Source organism: Cryptotermes secundus, unplaced genomic scaffold (assembly GCF_002891405.2).
Source record: "Cryptotermes secundus unplaced genomic scaffold, Csec_1.0 scaffold2106, whole genome shotgun sequence".
NCBI classification, from domain to species: domain Eukaryota; kingdom Metazoa; phylum Arthropoda; class Insecta; order Blattodea; family Kalotermitidae; genus Cryptotermes; species Cryptotermes secundus.
In genome coordinates, this window is record NW_019731248.1 from 161641 (window position 1) to 182739 (window position 21099).

At 38.4% G+C, this 21099-nt stretch overlaps 1 protein-coding gene across 3 annotated transcripts in view; it reads left to right on the top strand.

Moving 5' to 3' along the window:
- LOC111866659 (ATP-dependent 6-phosphofructokinase) overlaps positions 1 to 12607 on the top strand; it is a 54485-nt gene extending 41878 nt beyond the window's left edge. For all 3 annotated transcript variants that reach the window (XM_023855833.2, XM_033752368.1, XM_023855832.2), the window contains exons 11-17: positions 1645 to 1803; positions 3805 to 3957; positions 4885 to 4984; positions 6254 to 6380; positions 6800 to 6897; positions 10221 to 10446; positions 11294 to 12607. In XM_023855833.2, the coding sequence (XP_023711601.1) occupies positions 1645 to 1803; positions 3805 to 3957; positions 4885 to 4984; positions 6254 to 6380; positions 6800 to 6897; positions 10221 to 10446; positions 11294 to 11432 (1002 nt within the window). In that variant the 3' untranslated portion in view covers positions 11433 to 12607. The remainder of the gene's footprint in view (positions 1 to 1644; positions 1804 to 3804; positions 3958 to 4884; positions 4985 to 6253; positions 6381 to 6799; positions 6898 to 10220; positions 10447 to 11293) is intronic.
- The last annotated feature ends 8492 nt before the right edge of the window (positions 12608 to 21099 follow it).

Consider the following 21099-nt stretch of genomic DNA (forward strand, 5'->3'; position numbering starts at 1 on the left):
ATGGGAAGTGGAGGTATAGCTCCACCATTTTTAACCTTGGCACACCATATTTTTTGCTAAATACTCGTCTGGTGACCGTACACTCTGTATGTGGGTAGGTGACTGTAATGTAAAATGTAAATTTGCTTTACATGTTCATATAAACATGTGTCCAGAAACATTTCATTCAAGAGTTATAGCTGAAAGAGTACACTTATAATACTTGTCCAAATATCCTCCACCAGATTGAATGCAGGCCTTGACATGTCTCATCATGGACCACATTGTCCATTCAGAGATGCCGGGATAGCTGCTGGTAGTCTGACAGGCATTCACAATGCGATGGTGAAGGCCATATAGTGAGTCCTCCTCTACCAATTCATCAGTCATGATAGCTGTCATTGAAAACTTTTTGTACAGCATGGCTAAAATGTGCCGGAGCACCATCATGCATGTACCACATTTGTGCTCTGGCAGTCATTGTTACTTCTTCCGGTAGTATCAGCAGATCATGTAAGAGGAAATCTTGATAGGGGTTTACTATAAGCCAGTGTGGCAAAACATGGTGGCCTATCAAACAGTCGCCAACAACTGAATAGGTCATGGCAATATTCTTTCAGCTATAATTCACAAATAAAATGTTTCTAGACTCGTGTTGATGTAGACATTTTTTCTTGTTTCGGTATTTTGAACTTGTGACCAAAGTTTATCTGCACTTTTTTTTCACTTACGTTCTGTATAATGAAGTTATTTGTGTAATAAAAGAAATGGCATTCATAAACAGCTAAAATCAAGTGTTAAAATTTATTGATTTATGTATTATCTAATGGAAATTGAAGGCAGTGAAATAAAGGGAGTAACAAAAATGAACCAAAACTTTAGTTCTCTTGATAATGCCATTGTCACATGAGTTGGCTGATGCCCGTATGAGAAATGTAGTTCACACATTTAGAATTTGAAAATCATTTTTCACCACAGCCATATATGTGCCAGATTTACAGTGAACAGTTAGAAGAGAAGTTTCTGTTCAGTGAAGACAGCTTTTAAACATAAAATGTACCTTGTAAATGTTCCACATGCCAGGCTTACAGTGTTAATTATTCATCAGTTCAGCCCGCACACCACTACAGGGGATGCCGCAGCATGCGGTGAAATAGACGTTATAAAAGACTTACGTGAACGTGTGTCATATAACACAGCCATCTGAATTACACCAGAGGAGGTACAAAAGGCTCTGTATCTACACATTATTCACTCCTGCATTGTATGGGTTCTAAGTGTTAATGACAGTGTGTGAAAGATATATTTTAAGTGACCCATGAAAAAAAAAACAACAAAAATGTAAGAAATTTTTGTAAAATTATGTGAAGTTTTTTTTTAATACTGGACAACCTGGAAGATGGCCGTTTGTGACTGAAACTTGTTCAGGTTCATAATTATTAGTTTATTAGATGCACACACTTCTTTACTCATCACACATATGTCAATTAAATTAAGTACAGTGACTAATATTCCAATTTTCTTTTACACTTTCACTCTCATTTTTCACTATATTCACCATGAAAATATCAAATCTTACAGAATTTACCACTCCTTACTCTATAAATATTTAGTGATACCTCTCATTACAAATAACAAAATTATGGTCTAAATGTTACATTACAGGTTCAGAACATGGGCTGGGCAGATGTGACAGGTTGGGTTGCTCAGGGTGGAGCCATATTAGGCACCAAGCGCACCTTGCCTAAGCCTCGCATGGCACAAGTGGCAGCTCGACTTGCAGAATTTAAGATCCATGGACTTCTTATCATTGGAGGCTTTGAGGTGAGTTGTATCAGGATTAGTAATATTGACCATAAGCCTGCTGAGCATCTGGCTTAGCTTTAATGCTCTTAGATTTGTCTTTGGAAGGTGCTTGGTTCAAATCTCAGCTGGGACACCAGCTATCCTGACTGAACTATTTTATGTTTTTCCTCAGCTCCTCAAGGAGCTCCAGGATAGTACCTTGACTAGGTCACGACCACTTCCTTCCAATTCATCAGTCATCCTACAATTTGATGGTATATAATCTAGAAATTACCCAAAGAATAGAAACACAAACTTAGAGCTGAGGCTTAGATCTATTTATGCACCAACTGTTTAGTCTGACTGTGTGTTAGTACCTGTGTTATACAGTAAATTGTCATGGCCTGTCCTCTAGTCAGTATAAATATATGCTTTCTTCACTCTTTATATAATGATACTGTCAGAAGCTCAAATTATATAATGTCCAATGATAGGATGATGAGTACAAGGAGTTCTGGTTAAAACAAATTGTGTACTTTTGATAAGATATGGATTGCAGAGAAAACACTGCATCCAGCAGATGACTGTATGTCGATATCTTTACACAGTAACATGGCAGGGGAGGGATCAGCATTCCTGCTTCATATTTGGAAGGTCTTTGTTTTGTAGCTCAGTCAGAGGCAAGTCATCCTGCTGTCCAAATCCTACTCTTTTAACCTCTGATAATAACGTTACCATTCAGTTTCATATGACCCATGTAGTTGACAAAAGTTGTTAAACAGTGGTTGCATAACACAGAATTTTTGTGCATTCCATCATGACTTTGTTTTATTGCCTTTAATTTTATTGGGGGATGCATTATAATTATTCGCCCATTTGGGAGCAGGTTAAAATACCTCCACTGTAGCTCTGTGAGTTGTAGAAGGTGACAGAAAGGGAATCCAGTGCCTGGGGGTATAACTGGGCCACCCTGTCACTGGGGACATAAATACAGAGACCTGGTCCTCCAGGTTTGGGGTTGGGCAAAAGGCTGACGACTTTACTCTGTAAAAATATTTGTCTCTATATTTAAAGAAGTGAAAACCAGATTCAGTCTGGCAGAATCTTCTAAGGAAAGCTATGTCACGAAGAGGGCTGTCTTGCGGATGGTGATGGTGGTGGTGGTGATTGATGATGATGATGAGGAGGAGAATTCAGTTAACATGAATGTGAGGATTTTTCAAATAGTACCTGTTCATGTATTCTGCTGGGTTGAACCCCTCCCCCTCAGGAAGATGTTAGAGCTGCGGAGGTGCAGTGGTTCCAGCCGCAGCTCAAGGAATTCTTTGCAGAGGGGATCCATCTAGTGGTGCGTCAGTGCCTGCCTCACCACCCATGGGGGCAATTTTTAATGACCTCTGCTTCTTCCAGAGCAAATCCCAAATAAGTTTCATTTGAACTAGCCTCATACCGTTCATTTTAAATGCTTGTGAGTTCTTCACCCCACCATTAATTATTTTTATCCGTTTTTAGCCTTCACTAAAAAATTTGAATTATAGGAATCATATATGGATTGGTGAGGAGTAATATACTGAGATATGGCACTATATAGTTTGGTAGAAGTTTACTGATGTTTCAGAGGAATGAACAGCCTCTATCGTCATGTGCAAAGATTAGGCTATGTAAGGAATAATGCAGCAAGAAAAAAACAGCAAGCAGAGCAAATAGTCATTTGAAACTTCAGTAAACTTCTTTCACACGACACAGCCTCACATCCCAGAAGATAGCACCCTTCATAGGCACTGCTGTGAGCACTGCAGATCCAACATATGATTTCTTGTTATTGACAGATTCACATAATTCAAAATCACATAAGTTTTTGAGTGTGTGTCAGTTAAAAGCTCTTGTCAACATTTCTCATTAAAACCGCAGCTATTGCCGAGATGATGGCATGGCAGACTGGGATAGCTGGAACACAACAGAGAATGATCTGTGTCATTCAGGACTTTGAGAAAAATGGATGGACATTCGAGGAGAGTGAGAAGGTGCTGTATGTTACAGGCTTATCAGGCTGGTCTGCAGATGCACGAAGCACGAGCAGAGCACCCAGAATTTTGTATTCCAATTGTTGTCATCCCATCAACAATTAGTAACAATGTGCCTGGAACGGATTTCTCCCTCGGCTGTGACACAGCACTCAATGAGATCACAGAGGTAGGGTCTGCATGTGGACAGAGAGAGAAAACTATTGACTTACAGTGAAATGTTGATTTTGGAAACAGGAAATGCAGGTCAGTGCATTTTAAAATGACATGTCTGTGGTTATGATTATCTGAAAGTGTTAATTTATTATATCACAGCTTTGTTAGACATTTTCCACACTTTGAGATGTATTTAATGTGCATGGAATTTTTCAGGTTAGGTCTGCTAATGTTTTAAAGTGATTAGCTTTTGGTATTCTGACATATATTGATTGACTGATTTTTGGCGTTAGGGACAGTGGCCAGGACCTTTTGAGTAGTAAATACATGTATAAAGGTAAAAAATGGTAAAGTTGTCCCTGTGCTTAACTAATTAAACACTACGCCATGAAAGCACATTGGTGGAGTGGATGTATAGGTCCACATTTTCTTTACCTCTGCACTAGCTGGAGGTGACTGGTCAGCTTCATGCCCTGGCCACTTTACCCCAGAGAAAGAGCCACCAGTACTCATTGGATAGGAGGCTGTGTGGGCCCCAGAGCTGGTCTCGAGAACATGGAGAAGAGAAAATTCTATAGACCCTTCTGGGACTTGAACTCCGACCCCTTGGTCGTCCAGCCCATAGCCAGTCATCATACTGACTACACTATCCTGGCTCCTGTATATCTAGGGATATAGATATAATATGGTATACACACACACACACACACATGCACACTAATCATTGGACCAGGAGCTCTAGATCAACAATATGAAAAAAAGTCAATAAACCATGTTCATACGATGGAAACCAGTCACCAGAAGACGAGAGTAGGTAAGATGCCCAGACCTTCATGAATATTCAGTATACTGACACTAGGCAGTGGCCAGCGCGACTGCAGTTGTCTGCATTCTGAACATTTAGACTGAAATATCAGAGTCCTGTATGTCTCTTGTGCAGATCTGTGATCGCATCCGCCAGTCAGCTCAGGGCACAAAGCGAAGAGTGTTTGTGATCGAGACAATGGGTGGATATTGTGGGTACCTTGCCACTGTAGCAGGTAAGCAGTTCTGTTGTCAGTGATGGAAAACTGCAGATGTTGCTTCCACACAACAGACACACTCATCTGTGGGCAGAGACCAGTAACATAAACATCAATGAAAAGATTGTGCTGTAGAAGAAAAGAAACAACTTTTTCTCCCCTCTAAAAAAAGGTGGTTATAGTACATTTTAGTAATACTGAATTAATTTCATTCTGAGTTTGAAATTTTGTATTACCCATTGTTTAAGAGAATGGATCAAAGTATAACATAAGCCACAAGATAGCCAACTTAATGTGATGTACTTTATCATCAGTCAATGCAATATGTGGTACTCTCCTGACTGATGGTTGGATGACATTTTTGATTATAATATTTTCCCAGTTACCACTGCTGATGAAGCGGAAGCGATGCATGAATGATCCAAGTTTCAGGTGTCATCAGGAGAGATTGTTTAGTGTGGACATTTGAAAATGCACACATGGTCTTGTGATTTGTTCAGTTATCTTGAAAACTGAAATGGAAACAAAAGATGCGTTGAACATAAAGTGTGCATTTTATTTTTCTCTGCAACTTTTGTTCAAAACGGTTTTCACTCTTATAAATATTTAGCAAGATACTGAAATGCTTGTTGTCTTTGATATGTAGTGATTGGTGAAATTGTAAGTTGTTTGTAAAATTCTCAAATGTCAAATTTCATGAAAATCTATTGGTTTTCTCATGTGAACAGACAGATGGACTGAGTGATTGTGTAGGGTCGTGAATGCTCCAAAAGCCGCATAGTTATTTGGGAGCATATTGTGTATTAACCAGCAGTTGCATGTTTGCCACTTTTTATGGGGTGTTACACAATGCTGTACAGTATTATGCGCATAATTTCCATTTCATCTCTTCAGCTGTTTGAATGTTTCATTTTTGTGCATTATAGACTGTATTTAGCCTTATTGTTTCCCATCAGACCTTTTCTCTTTTATGACCATCAAGAGTGTGGTAGTTAGTGTTTAGTGAAAGTTCTCCCCATTTTTCACCCTGCCGACATTTCCACACCCAGTTCTTGACAGCTACGTAGCAGAGTGCTGCACTGTGTACTGTTAGGTTTAGCAATTTTTGTGTGTGAGCAGTAACTGAAATCTCTGAGACTAATAGTACTTCTGTAGTACCAACTTAATTTTTTATGATGTTGCCATAAAGTGATGAAGAAAAATTAATGGAGAGTTACTCTCAGGCAGGAAGCTAGATATTTCCCTGAGCTTCATGTATTAAAATGTAAAAATAAAACTTTTTCATAGGACTTGCTGGAGGTGCTGATGCTGCTTATATATTTGAAGAAAAATTCTCTATTAAGGATTTACAGCAAGATTTGTACCATATGGCAGCAAAGATGGCTGAAGGTGTGCAGAGAGGGCTTATACTGAGGTATGTTCACTTTTGTGTCAGATTTGAACTATAGATATCAAAGCACAGTTGCCTCTTGCTACGAGGACTTATACAGGTCATCTTCAACTTCTGGGGTGGTATGGCTCCATGTTTTCTTATAATTAGGCTGAAGTGTTCTTGGATTTGAGGCCCTAACAGCAGTGCCTATGAAAAGTACAGTGTTCTGGGTTATAATGCACTGTAGTTGAGAGGCTTAGCTTGCCACCTGCTTCTGCTAGTTTCATGCTTGGCTGACTCTTTCTATCTTGAAGCTAGAGGCAGCGTGATCCTCCAAAATGTTGAACCCTATGCAAACCACACATCATCACAACCCAGAAGGCTGTACTCTCTGTAAGAGGAGTTCCATTTCTGGATCCTTCTGGTGTTGTTTACAGGTGATGTGTATATTTATTTTACAGGAATGAAAGAGCTAATGAAAATTACAATACAGACTTTATCTACCGGCTTTACACTGAAGAAGGAAAAGGATTGTTCAGTGCTCGACAGAACATCCTGGGTAAGGAACATGTTTAAAATACCACTGTAATCAAATAAACCAGCTGGCATCAGTAATATATGTGACAGCAGATAACATGGAATGTGATGATATTGTCTGTAGTGGTCGTGACTGCTAAAGGAAGTTGCTAGTGGTCTTCTGTTTGCTTGTTGTGTTGTACTGTGTTGAGTGAGGGAAACAAAAGCTTAAGGTGGCCCCAAGCAGTGAGACTTTGTTGAGTATGCTGTCACCCCCTCAAGTCATGTTAGAGCTCTTCAGAGAGCCATGACTGCAGTGATAGAGCAAGAACCACTTTGATGGAGGCCCCACCTTATGTATATCAGCCCTAACCATGCAGAGCAGATCTCTGATCTTTGCCTAGCCAAATCTGGCCACAGACAAAGTGTGTGTTAATAGAATTCCTCCTCTTGGCCATATATCCTGCATACACAGGAGAAATGCCGTTACCTCCTGCAAAGCCTTGTGTGCAAGGAAGGCTAGATGCAGTAGGAGGTACCCATGTGTCTCAAGAGCATTGTGGCATTAGGGCACCACCGCCCTTAGCCCTGATGCTTCCAGGGAGCACTTCTAGGGGGCCAGTGGGGTGAAGTGTTCCCCCTCAGATTGCTTAATCATCGGTACAGTAACACTGTTTGAATGTTTGCCTTATTACTGACTTCCTTGGTTTATCGGAATTTCCACATGACTGCTGCAATAGAACCTTTGGACCTCATCTGCTCCTTGGAAATCTCTAGAACGTCACAGTAGTACTTCTTCTTTTGGTAAGGCTGACAACCTCACCGCTGTCTGTGAGCCAGTTGTCTAGAAAATGTGGGAGCCTTGAAGCCTCACAACCCTATGGGTCTCCATGGCCTGTTACAGGGATAGCTTTCTCTTTCTTTGCTTTTTGTTTTGGGGCATTTGACTTTCATTTGTTAAATCATCCTGTTAGTGTCATTAAATTTAAAACATTCAGATATGTCACCCATCGAGCTGTTAATTAGTGTTGTATATTCAAGCATTTAACATTTATAGTGACCTCTTGATTATCCGCACTAATTGAGGACAGTAGTCATTCAGATAACCAGAAACTACAGTTAATGCAAATCCCTTATATATCTGTATATAAGTTGAGTTATTTTTAATACTAGGGCATCTGAGAGAAACAAGTGTCATATTACGTTTCACATACTCAGAAAATGGTACATTGGAATCGATATTTTTACATGATTGGTAAAGGCCATGCCATAACTCAGGCAGTTAGTCACTGGCTTCCCACCCTGGCAGCCCAAATTCGAGCCCAGGTCTGGTCATATGGGATTTGTGGTGGACAAAGTGGCACTGGGGCAGGTATTTGCTGGGTACTTAAGTTTCCCCTGCCAATCTTCATTCCACCAATTGCTCCACAATCACCCTCACCTATCATCTGGGGATGGTACAATAGGCCAGAAGTGGCCGCAGTACAAGGGACTCAGTCTCACCCTACTAAGAACAATGCATGATTAGTGATACTCTGGGGTGGACAGTGTGGTTATTTTTTGCAGCTCACCATCAAGACAGTGTGATTACTGGAAGGTGAGACCAACATCACAGTATGTAGTTAAATGGTGGCTGCAGAGTGAGCAGCAATTCGTATCATGAAGTTTTCATGCATGCGCGCACTGTAACTCCATTTATTTCTGCGAGAGAAAAAACAGTAGAATATCATCATGTGATCATGAAGAAAAGAGAGATTCAAGAATGTCACAGATATCAAGAGGTGTGCAACTTTGAAGTGAATTTTAATCATCATGAAACTTTCAGATGAAACTGTCAGTTACACTATGGCATGAAAGTTCGGCACTACCCACTTAAATATCTAGTGCAACATGAGATTGAAAGATCACTTAAAGTGTGGCAGTTACACATTAAAATGTTTCAAGGGCTGAAATGATGATGATACGAAGATGTAGATTCTTAGTGAAATGGAAAACTTGGCCAATTATAGTACTGATAAGATTGTGTTTTTTTTTCCTGAGAATTTAGGGTTTTAAGAAGGGATCATGTACTGCCTGTCTAATAACCTGAATGTGAAGTAAAACCCTGTAATTAACCGTGTACTGTGGATTCAGCTGGTCATTAAACAGTGAAACAAGTATCTTTCCAATAGAAGAATCAACTCTTCTCCTTATTTAGTTACAGTCTGGCAAAGAGCAATAAAATAATAAAATACAAAGTTTCAGCAGCGTGAGAGAAGATGTACAATCTGCTGCAAATTGTTGGAAAGCATTGCTGATACCATGTTACTGAAACAGATGTAATGGCAAACATTTAAGTCATTATGGGAAGCCACAGTCAGTAACTAAGTGGTCCTGAAAGATCTGTAGATAATCCTGCCAAGGATAATTTGGAGTCTGTTGGATATGCTGTGCATCGTGCTATCATAAGGTGTGTGTGGCCCAAGTGGCCAAATGTTGCATTCTTTCAATACAGGTAGTATTGCCTCCAAATGAATATTCAAATGCCAGATCTGTATGTAGTATTGGGGTAGAGAGGCTGAGGAAAACCACAAAAAGCCTTAGGACTGTTGTTGCAGGGTGAAATGTGAACCTCAGAAATACAAGTTCTCTATCAGTGGGCTGACTGGTTTGGTATTATGAAAGCGTGGCTAGCATACTGGCCAACAGTATGGGAAAGAATCCATGAAATGCATGAGATTCAACTTAATATTATCCTCCCAGCTATTTCTAGTTTGCTTGAGCTTGAGGTTTTTACACCTAGGTTCAACTTCAAGCTTTTATGGATTTTTCATCTTCCTCGTGTGCTACGTGCCCTGCCCATCTTACCCTCCTTTATTTGCTCATCTGATAATTGGCGAAAATACACTTTATTTTGTTCTCATTATGCAGTTTTTATGCAACCTTCTCATACTTCATATCTTTTAGATGCAGATATTCATGTAAATATCTTGTTCCGAGACACACCAAATCTGCATTTTTCTCGTATGTTTCATGTCCATAGAAAATTATGGTTGTATGCTCTGATGCTTAAATTGTTTAACATAGATCTGAAGACAACAGAAGATACTACTTACGTAGGATTTTAGATTCTCGCAGGAGTTCTGTCTTCAGGGATATGATGCCAATCGGCATGTTGAAATTTGACCTTTTGGAGTAACCTGTTACCTCCATCATTATGCTGGTTTCTTTCTTGGCTTATACTTCAGCCCTGAAGTTTGGAGGTGACATGTTCCTCCGAAATATTGGTTAGATTTCAACAGACTTCACAGCTCTATATCATAGAAGATAGAACTCTTAAAAATTGCTTACTATTTGCCAGTGTGTGTATCAATGTCAATTGTACAGGTCACATGCAACAGGGTGGTTCTGCCACTCCTTTTGATCGTAACATGGGAACCAAGATGGCATCTAAGGCTGTAGATGGGCTACTGGAGCAGCTGAAACTAGCAGAACGTCGGCCAAATGGGAGCATATTCATAAATACTCCTGAGTCTGCTGTTATGATGGGTGTCATTCGTCGCCAGTACAGGCTGACTCCTCTTGAAGCACTGAAATCTGAAACAGACTTTGAGTAAGTACACGGTACAGTCAGAGCTGGGATACCGCAGTTGGTATAGCGATTGGCTATGGGCTGGACGACCGAGGGGTTGGAGTTTGAGCCCAAGTAGGATTAAGAATTTTCACTTCTCCACCTCTTCCAGACTGGCTCTTGGGTCCACCCCTTCTGCCTACTTCTGCTGACTCTGAAAGTAGTTTCATGCTTTGATGTTCACACATGCAAGACGCTTCCCAGTGCCTGTGCTTGATTTGGGTGTTGCATGTATTTGGGACTTTATTCTGCTGGTATGGGCTGAAATAAAATTCAGCGAAGAATACTAAGTTTTGAACTCTTGTAGCAAATGCAGTTGAAATCTGTTGATTACTTTTGGAGATGAAACATATGTGCAGGCATGATCTCCTCATTTTATATTCTTGGTGAAGAGAATTGTGATTCACAAATTAAATTTTGCAGTTATATTTGTGTTTTAATGAAAGAAGTAATGTTTATTAATATTTCCTCTTGGGTGTAACTTCAACTTTTAGGGTTCATCCATTGAAGTTAGTCCAATGTCATCATGTATGTTACAGTTCCCATCTTCAGGGCATGTGAGGCAGAAAAAGGAAATGTATCTTCATCCTTAATCCCACTGTGAAACCTGGGTTTTGGTGTACTTTCTCCCTCCACCTTATTCACCCTGAAGATCATGACTGCATTGTATGCTGAAACATTGGGAAAGCTTCATTGTACAGAAGTCAGAGTTACACATTATACACTGGCTGTGAAAACCGAAGGACTAGAATATCCCCTGGTGGTTTGATATATGTGAACATGTTGGGGACTGAAACAGATATTCAGTTGCAACTCTATTCATTTCTAGGCATCGAATTCCAAAGAACCATTGGTGGCTGAAGTTGCGCCCTCTGCTTCGTATTCTAGCAAAGCATGAGAGTGCATACGAGGAGGAAGGTATGTATATGACTGTAGAGGACACGACCGTGGCTGAAGGCGTCATATAAACACGCACCACAATAGTAGTGAGCCATAGAGTAAGTACCAAGTTGCTGTTTAGTTGGTGAACATATGGATCAGGTGCCACAGTAGTGGGCTTGGTGCAGTTTGAGCAAGAGATGTATCTGTGCCGTATGTTGCTGGAATATTGTGAACACAGCCTTCTGACTTGAATGTATCTGCATTATTCATATGAAACAGAACTTTTGGATCGTTCCTAGATGGCATTATTTCTCTGATGGCATTTCATGAATACAGGTTTGTAGCAAAAGAATTAATAAGAGTAATCCTCAGACTACAGTACATGATACAGAACTGTTCTTATCTTTTTTTAAAGTATTCACAAGTAATCACAGCATTTCTGTCTTCCGACACACGTGTTGTGTCTTTGTGTCTGTGGGTAGTGCTCGACTTTGACAGTAGGTGGAAAACCTTCATATTTGCCTCCTGTTAACCATTTCTCCTACCATTAGAATAAATTGCCAAACATTCGCTTTTACAACACATGTTAGAATGGCTGTGGCGTACTGTATCTGTTGCGTTTGTCTCCATGTACTCTTGCAATGGCAGGCCAGTCAGAAGCATAAAAATAATCAGCAGTTCTTTTCTCTCCCAGTCACTGGTTTTGTCCTCTTTGAGAACTAGTTAGTTACCAGAAACCTGAATTCAGTCCATGGCATCTATAATCCTCTGAAATATTTCATCACTATCGTATATAAAATACTTGTATAAATTAATTTCTTTTTGAAAAAATATATTTTTCATTTGGTGGTATTCTACTGTTTCCTTGGTACTTGAATGCACCAGTAATTCAGGCTGTGCACAAGAACCTCACTGCAGACCCCTGTCTTACAGACCATTTGCACCTTCATTTGCTCTACTGACATTTGTATATGTATAATACAAATACCGCCGTAAATGCAACAGTTTATTGTAGTTCTTTGTCTTTCTTCTTACACACTACATGTTTCAGCTGTAACTGGCCATCTTCAGGTGTATTTAGTTTATGTAGCTGTGACACTGCATGTAATTTAAAATTTAAAAACACCAGCTTTCTCAATTGTCATTGCTGCTTTTCAATCGGTCCTGATATACCAGAATCTCCTTGCTGATTTTGTCAGTTATATTTAAAATCTATGTTAATATAAACTCGTCAATTTAAATTTAAAATTTAAATCACAGGGATACCTGCTCTATGTATACATGTGCTGCAGCGGCTACTTGCTTTCAGCACCATTCACGTATTATTCTGTGCAGGTTCCCTGTGTTCGTGCTGCAGTTATGCTTAAATATAATATAGTAATGACATTTGTACTTGTATACAGAGGCTTTTGTACTAATACAGGGTGATTCACTCAGAGAAATCCCTGAATTAATAAATGCAGATCAAATGGTGATTCAGCACTGAAAACAAAACTTTGTGAATACATGCCCTTGTAGATATTATGATAATTGGGCCACAGAAGATGTTGAGATTGGTTTCCCTCCTCATAAGGACACAGGCTGGCATTTCACTCCATATTCAAGAATGTTATAAGCCAGCATGGCAGGTGGGATTACAGGAATATTATAGGTAATGGAAATGGTGCAAACCAGGCAGGCAGACATCAGGTCAGTGTTGCAAAGTACCTAGTGTTGCCAGGTTTCTTTTACTCGAGTGAATTGTTGCTCATTGTATAATTAATATTGGGCCTCCTGCAAGTGAATCACCTTGTAGCATAAGAAGTCACTGGACACTATGGATTTTTGAACACACATACTGTAATTTATATACAGTTATTGAGCAGAGTGGAAAATGCTTAAATCAAAGATACTGAAATTCAGTTTTAAAAATGAGTTGTATTCTTGCACTGGCATTTTTCAGTATTATGCTTGGAAATTGTGACGTTTCATTCATCAGTAATTGGTAATTTTATTTAATTTTATATTCTAATTTAATAAATCACAGTGGTGTTTCACATTATATATAGGAATTATGTTAACCATCAACACAACAAATATACTCACTTTTAATGTTTTACAATTCGATCTTTATTCCTGCTACATGTTTCGGTCATACAAGACCATCGTCAGGCAGTTATATATAGGAATACGTTTAGTACTGAACTACCAATACGGATCCATATCAGTGCAATGCGTCATATTATATTTCACATTGCTGTTGTCTCTGGTGTTTCACACATTCTATGCTGGAGGGCCAGTGTTCACCGCCAAAGGCCAGGGGCCAACATGGTATAGTCTCCATTCTGTGCTAACTTAACCTATTTGCATAACAAAATGTTTCCCTTGCAATGGCTAGATCACCATCAGATTTTTACTAAAATGAAGCAAAACTCTAAAAAAAACATATTAATACTAGTCAGAATTTTGTCCACCAGATGTCAGTATAATATGTGCATTATTGAAGGCTGTGGTAGAGTTAAGGAAACAGTTCTGAACAATAAGGTGATTAAACAGATTGTCTCTAATTTATGCACTCTTGCTGAACAGGCAAATTTCACAGCACCACATGTATGTGCTTAGGGATGTCTCTGAGATAAGCAAAGGTAAATTTGTAATGAAGAGTAAAATTATATAAAAAATAATGTGGGGGGGGGGGATTTTATGATGCTGTCAGTATCAAGATTATAGTTTTCTTAATGTATAATAAATTGGAAGGATGTAGTTGAGGCCCAATTGAAGTATTATCAGAGAATTTGCCTGGAGAGACTGAGGAACTCCATGGAAGACCTCATTCATGATGGCCTTGCTTCTATTTGAGCTGAGATCTACCTGAATACAATTTTAGAGCTCTGCTGGCAGACCAGTTTGTTCAGTATAAAAGATAATTAACATCACATTAAATGAACAAATGTCAGTTTAATTCTCAAAAGTCCATCACAGGAATAAAGTCATCTTTGCACTGTACCCATTGCTTCTTTGAGGCATTTACCGCTGTTTTCATAATATAGTATTGGCCTATATAAAATGGAGTAATGTATATTGTTATAGCTCTATGAATGCATGTAGCTGAAGCATTGTGTAGCATGCCAAGGGGGTCTGAATTCAGTAAATTCAACACAAAGCCTTCCTAACCATCATGATGTCACTGAATTCACCTGTTATTTGTGATAGGTGACAAAGGTTAGTCCAGCCTCTTAAACACTGAATCTGGACATGATTTACAAGAATTACATGAAGCCTGTTTTCAGGCTTTATGTATCCTTCCTACACATTTGCTAAGAAGCGCCTGAATTATCACCAGTTGTTCCTAATGAATATTTGTCCTTATGTGACTGCAGCCACAGCTGGAAGTTTGAGTGTAAGATTGGCATTAATGATGTTACTTTTCTTTAGTTGCGGGCACGTGGCAGCCACATAATGGTCCTGGGATCGACTCAGCCTGTAACAGAAATGAGTACCAGGGATCTTCCTGGGGCATATAGGGTGGCAGGCATATAAGGCTGACAACCTTACTGCCTTCTATGAGCCGATTGTGTAGAAAATGTGGGAGCCTCGAGGTCTCACAACCCTACCGGCCTTCACAGCTTGTTACAGGGATAACTTTACATTTTACCCTTTTTTTTGTGGGTTTCTTTAGTTATTGTTATCTTGTTCAGATTCCTGCAAAGTTGCAGCCAATGAAAATGGTTGGTTACTGAATTCAGATACTGGAAAATAATAGTTGTTCTTTGAAAGGTGGAATTATTGTTGTAAAATGCTATGCAATCTCGATTTAATGGGTACTTGAAATATCCAAAAGTGGTCAAAATACATCATCTAACCAAGCTTCTATACAGTATTACTATATGACACTAAGGTTTAAGAAAATTGATGAATGTGCAGCAGTATTTATTTCTTTGGAAACAAAAAGCTGTTAAAATTCACATATTAGCTTCACCGTGTTTGTCTGTCATCTGATTGTAACAGTATGAGAATTGCTGAATGGGTTTTTATTAAAGTTGATATTGAAGAGTTTGATTAAAATGTGCCAGCATATTTCAGTCTTGGTTAAAAATCAGACAACACCATTATATCAAGACAAAAATGTATTTCTGCATGCATCTCACACATAACTTGGATGTAACTCAAAATATTTTTCAGAACAGAAGTGATAAATGAAAAACAAAACACTTTATGGAGAACACATTTTTCCTATACTAAGTTATACAGCTTTGAAGACAAAATTAAATTTAGGTTGTCTGCAGGGAATAATAGAGCAAATGCACCAGAATTGTAGTGATGGGTCCTGAGTTGATATGGCTATCATAGAGATTTGAAAGTAACAAAGAATAGTTTGACCTGTAGAAGGAAGTTAAAGATTTTCTCATGTTTGCATGCCCACTTCTACTGGCAAACAGCAGCCAGTGTTTTTCAATTGCTGATTGGATTGTATGCTGATGTATGAGTGTATTGGATTTTGAAACAATTAAAGTGGTTCAGTTAGGAAATGCTTTCATCAGTAATAAGTTACACAAGAGTGGAAGCACTGTGGATTGCAGTGCAGGAGTCCCTTAATGCCCAACTTCCCCTGTAACCCAATCTACATAAGAGCTAGTCAGATATATATATCAGAATATTGTTACAGTATTTTCCACACAGGGTGCAGTATGCAGTCTGCTACAGTTGGGTAATTACTGTGTGACTACTATTTTGTATTATCATATAAACTTTGTTAGTGTGTCAGTATTACAGAAGTGAATTTTCAACAGTTTCTTGTGTGTGTGTGTGGAATGTTTCTCAAGTACACTTCATCTACTGTGGGAAATTCATGCATAGACAAGACTTATGTTCCCTAAGACTGCCTATACAAGAAATGACATACTCTGATTCACAGAGTAGATGGAGTGCATGTGGTATAAACATAAATGGTTTCAAAGCAAGTTATTAAATAGGTGTGTATCGTTCACATGTACATGTCTAGAGAATATGTTCCAGGTATGAATGTAAAAGTGACCTTCATTTGCATTACTACTTGGACAATAGATATATTGACACTAACTCCTCTAAAAAATGGATGTGTTACTTGAAAGTTGTTCTTTAGGTGAAATTTTGTTGAAGAGAACTGATATCCCTTAATATCCAGGTAGTAGTCAGGACTGTGATGACCTCACATAATACATGTGGACAATTTTTCCAGTGCAGATTTAGTGATATGAATGAAAATACATGGGAACAATTATTTGATGAATGCAGAAAATGTAACTGTATACTGTCTGCCGAACGCTGTAGTAACACATAAAAGATGCCATCGCCAACTTTATTCAATATATGCAGCAGTTTAAATACTTGGCTGAACTGTCATGCTCATTAAATTTGTCCAATGTGGATTCATCAGACATACGCCACTTTCAAGCGATACATTCACCATTCTGGACAAAGGTTTACTATATATTTATATGTACAAATTTATTATAATGAATTGTGGGAAAATGAAAAGCAATTTAGAAAGAATCAAAGCAGAATATTTAAAATTTAAAATCGACAGGCAATTATCCAGTCATTGAGAGTTCAATTTTTTGACATTTGGTTTGGTACTCGTTTATTCTAGTGAAGAATTGTTAGATATAACATGAATTTTTGAGCAAAGCTCGTAAAGCCAGCTTGTCTGTTGCATATGTTTCTAGTCCTGCAGATTGTTATTATTATTGTTATATTACTTTTATGGAAAAATTATTTAAGTATGTGTTCAGTCTGTGTTAAAATTGTTAGCTGTAACCCCAGAATTTTTGCCAAGTCCATATTTTAATTCTGGACTTATAAAAATCATTTAATATGTGATGTGTAGCAATGTTTGTAATTTGCCTTGATACCAAATTTCACGATTAGCTATCGCTATCAAACCAAAAGAGAATTTTCATACATCTGCCAGAATATTTTACATTTTACAAAGATTAACTTATAAAAGTTGTGTAGTTCTTGAAGGTCTCTTGCCACACTTCACTTCAGGGCCCCAATTTAGCATCACTCCGACCTTACAGGTTCTCAGATCTGCCACATTTCTGTTACTGATCGCAGGAATTTGAAAAGTTTGGCAAGGTGGGCTCCAATGGCATAATATCTTTTACCAAATTTTGTGAAAATCAGTAATCTGGTTCACTGTAATGGAACACACACATGCAGACAGCATGGTAATCTCATAAACCTACTTATTTCCTGTGATGAAATACAGTGAAGCTAAAAAGAGTATTATTAGTTTGTTAAATATGTTAATGCAATAATTGAGGAACTGAGCATTAGTAGAATGAGGAGTTAGCATATATAAGTGGCCATGTGAATTTGCCCACCAGCCATGTTGTTGAGTTTGAAGCAAATCATGGTAGAACATTAGAACATTGTTAACAATGTTGAAGTTTCATCCTTATAGCCAGTGGTGACAGATATTTTGCATGTAACTTCAGAAGTGAGGATTTCATTTGGATGTGATGGACCAGATGTAGGCATGACACTCCATACAAGAACTTATAAGAGAATAATCTTTGTTTGTAAAGCTGCACAGTTTGTTTCATAGCAAAAAAAATAATGGTTCCTGCTATTTGATGCAGGGAAGTGTGCTCTCAGAAACATCTGTGCTTGTTAGTGCCATTGAATATGTTAAAATGGACCTTGATATAAAAGTGCAGTTACCATTTTACATGTATCTATTCAGTTTTGTTTTATTTTTATGAAAATTATATTTGGTGCTTGATAAATATATAACCTCAGTTTCTAAACATTATGAGGAGAATGTGTTAAGGACTGGTATGTACCAAAGAGCTTTTTATGTTAGATGTACATACAGTGAGACCTCTATTAATTTTTTTTTGCTAGCGGGGTGGGACTAAGTCCCTTGTACTGCGACCACTTCTGGCCTATTGTACCAGCCCCAGATGATAGGTGAGGGTGATTGTGGAGCAATTGGTGGAATGAAGATTGGTAGGAGAAACTGAAAAGTTTCTTTGGGGACCAGTGAATTTGAACAATATACTGAGGGGAGGCTTTTAAAAAAAAATTTATTTGATGATTTGTCAGTTTCAAGACAACATAGTGTCAATGATTATGGGGTGATTAATGAACCTGGAGCAGTTGGTAGAATGGGAATTGACAAGGGGAATGGAAGTACTCATTACAGTACGCATTACAGTGCTACTTAGTCCACCACAAATCCAACATTATTTGACCTGAGATGAGTGGGAAGCCAGCAGCTAACAACCTGAACTATGGCATGTCCCGAAGAAAATCATAACTGGATGAAATTTAACAGTGAGATTATTGCTTTCACATTATTGAAACGGAACAGTGAATGATGAAAAACCTTAAATCAGGGAACATCAAATGGAAGTCCCACTGTATTTGTTAAAATTGCTGTTACTCCTAACAGACCCCATATGAGATGTGAGGTTTTGACAGCAGTGAAACATTAGATTGTGGTGTTCATGGGTGGTTGGTTATCGGTGTTTTAGAGGAGCCTGCTGCCTGCATCTTTGGAGGCAGGAAGTTCTGTCTGTGATACTGCATGGTATCATAGCCATGGTCTAGAAGGTGACACTGTAGATAAGCAAGTACTCTTAAGATTAGAATTATTTAATGTGCTCCATCACAAATGTGGCAGTGCAGTGAAGATGTGTGGAGATTTCAGGCTGTTGTGGTACAAGTTTATATTGTTAAGTACCCCTTGTGCAGTGCAAAGACCTGTGTAACTGATACAGCATATTTAAATAACCTAATGAATATGACAAATTATGTTCATACATGAGTTTAGTTTAAAAATAGAGTTATTTTTTTTCCATTTGATAATTACTTTCTTGATTCAATTTGACGTGGTGGTCCATGCTCACAGCTTTGTAGTTTTCACCCCCCAATGCCTGTATAAGAAATGTCAACAAGGAAATTCATATCCAAGTCATTATTTAAAGCAATAGATGAGGCAATACGGTGTAATATTTGGTGTGTTAAACATTTTGCTGCAAAATGGTTGAATTGTACAAGTCCACACCCAGGTTAAAGTCATAACCTCTGACCTCTTGATGCATATTGAAATTCAGAGAACTTGAGCAAGAAGAGATTGTGGGTTCACTTTTTTTATACCATATCAATTGTAACTCCTTGTCATTTTAAAAATGATTCAGTCTGTGTCTGTATGTCAACATTGGGCAGGTCTGTGTGAATATTCTTGCCTTCTGTTGAAACAAATAATTGCCAACATTGTGTAGAAACATTTGACATTTTTCTTTATTTGAAACAGTGTATGAAGTGAACATGTGGAGGACAATAACTAAAAAAGTCTTTAAATGGAAGTCTGCAGGAAGTTTGTGTCATTGTTTATATTTGAAACAAATGTAAAATAAATACAGCAGAATCTCAACTGTCTAAGTAACAATTTAAAATATGAAGTGTAAAATATTAAATCTCATTTGTCCCTTTTGCTCTGTATTTACAATCTGAGCAGAAGTAACTTTTATAGGAACAAATATGGAATTGTTGGATTTGAGGTTCTCAAAGCAGTGAAGCATCACAGGCAGGAGGATACCACTCTTCAAAAATGAAATTATTGTCAGATCTACTTCTGCAAACTCACAGCATATTATGAATTTAGAAACTACAAAATACGTCTAATTACATGTGCTTCAATGTGTTATTAAAGCTCTGTATCTTGTCAGGAAGATAGAATTAAATCAATATGCATTTTGCATTTCCAGTACTGTTCCAAGTACTGCAAGATTTATCTGGAAATAAAGTTAATATATTATTATACAGTATGAGGGTAAACAGTGAAATGGGTTTATAGACACTTCTCTCAATGACCTCTATGGCATAATCTTTGGAACAGATCAGTGGATCAGCAATGAACAGGAAACAACAGCTCTAGCAGTTCTGAATGTTCATTTTAGAATCAGGTCTCTAATAAATAAGATTCACATGTTTCTGGCAGTTCATCTGATCAGCTAACCCAGCTTGGATATGTCTCCCATGTGGACTGCAGTCCTTGAAGAGGAAGTTAGAAGATTATAACTCCATCCAGTTTACATTATATTGGAGTGTTTTGTTCTTATGTTGATACTATACAGGTGTCTCATTCATGTAATACTAGTTTCTTTGCTGTTACGTCCTCCTTTGTTAATCCTCTTTATTTTTCTGGGTATATATTTATATTTGTCTTTGTCTCATTTGTGATTTTAAAGATCAGTAGATGAATCCTGTCATTGATTTTGTGGGATCTACAGTTATCCTTTTTTGAACTTGATTCTGTGATTTCAGATGCTGGTTTTATGGGCTATGACCATCATGCATGGCTATAGATTCAAGGTCTCATGCATATAGCATTGTAAATTTTTGTCTTATCTCCCACAGATAGTTTATGTTGTGTTTGGTTTATTATATCCTGCCTCCCATTTTTTTTAATTCGCTTATTGGGGAGTAGAGTCCTGCTGGGGACACTCGGCACGGCGGTCACTGATTGGCCTATTGTACCTGCCCCGGGTGATTGTGATGATGGAGAATTAGGTGGAATGAAGATTGGCAGGGGAAACTGAAGTACTTGGAGAAAACCTGCCCCAGCACCACTTTGTCCACCACAGATCCCACTTGATCAGACCCGGGATAGAACCCGGGCCGCCGCGGTGGGAAGCCAGTGAATAACCGCTTGAGCTATGGCGCAGCCGCTGCCTCACATTGGTTCTGTTGTCTGGAGATAGGGACTAGCTGTATTGAATGGGC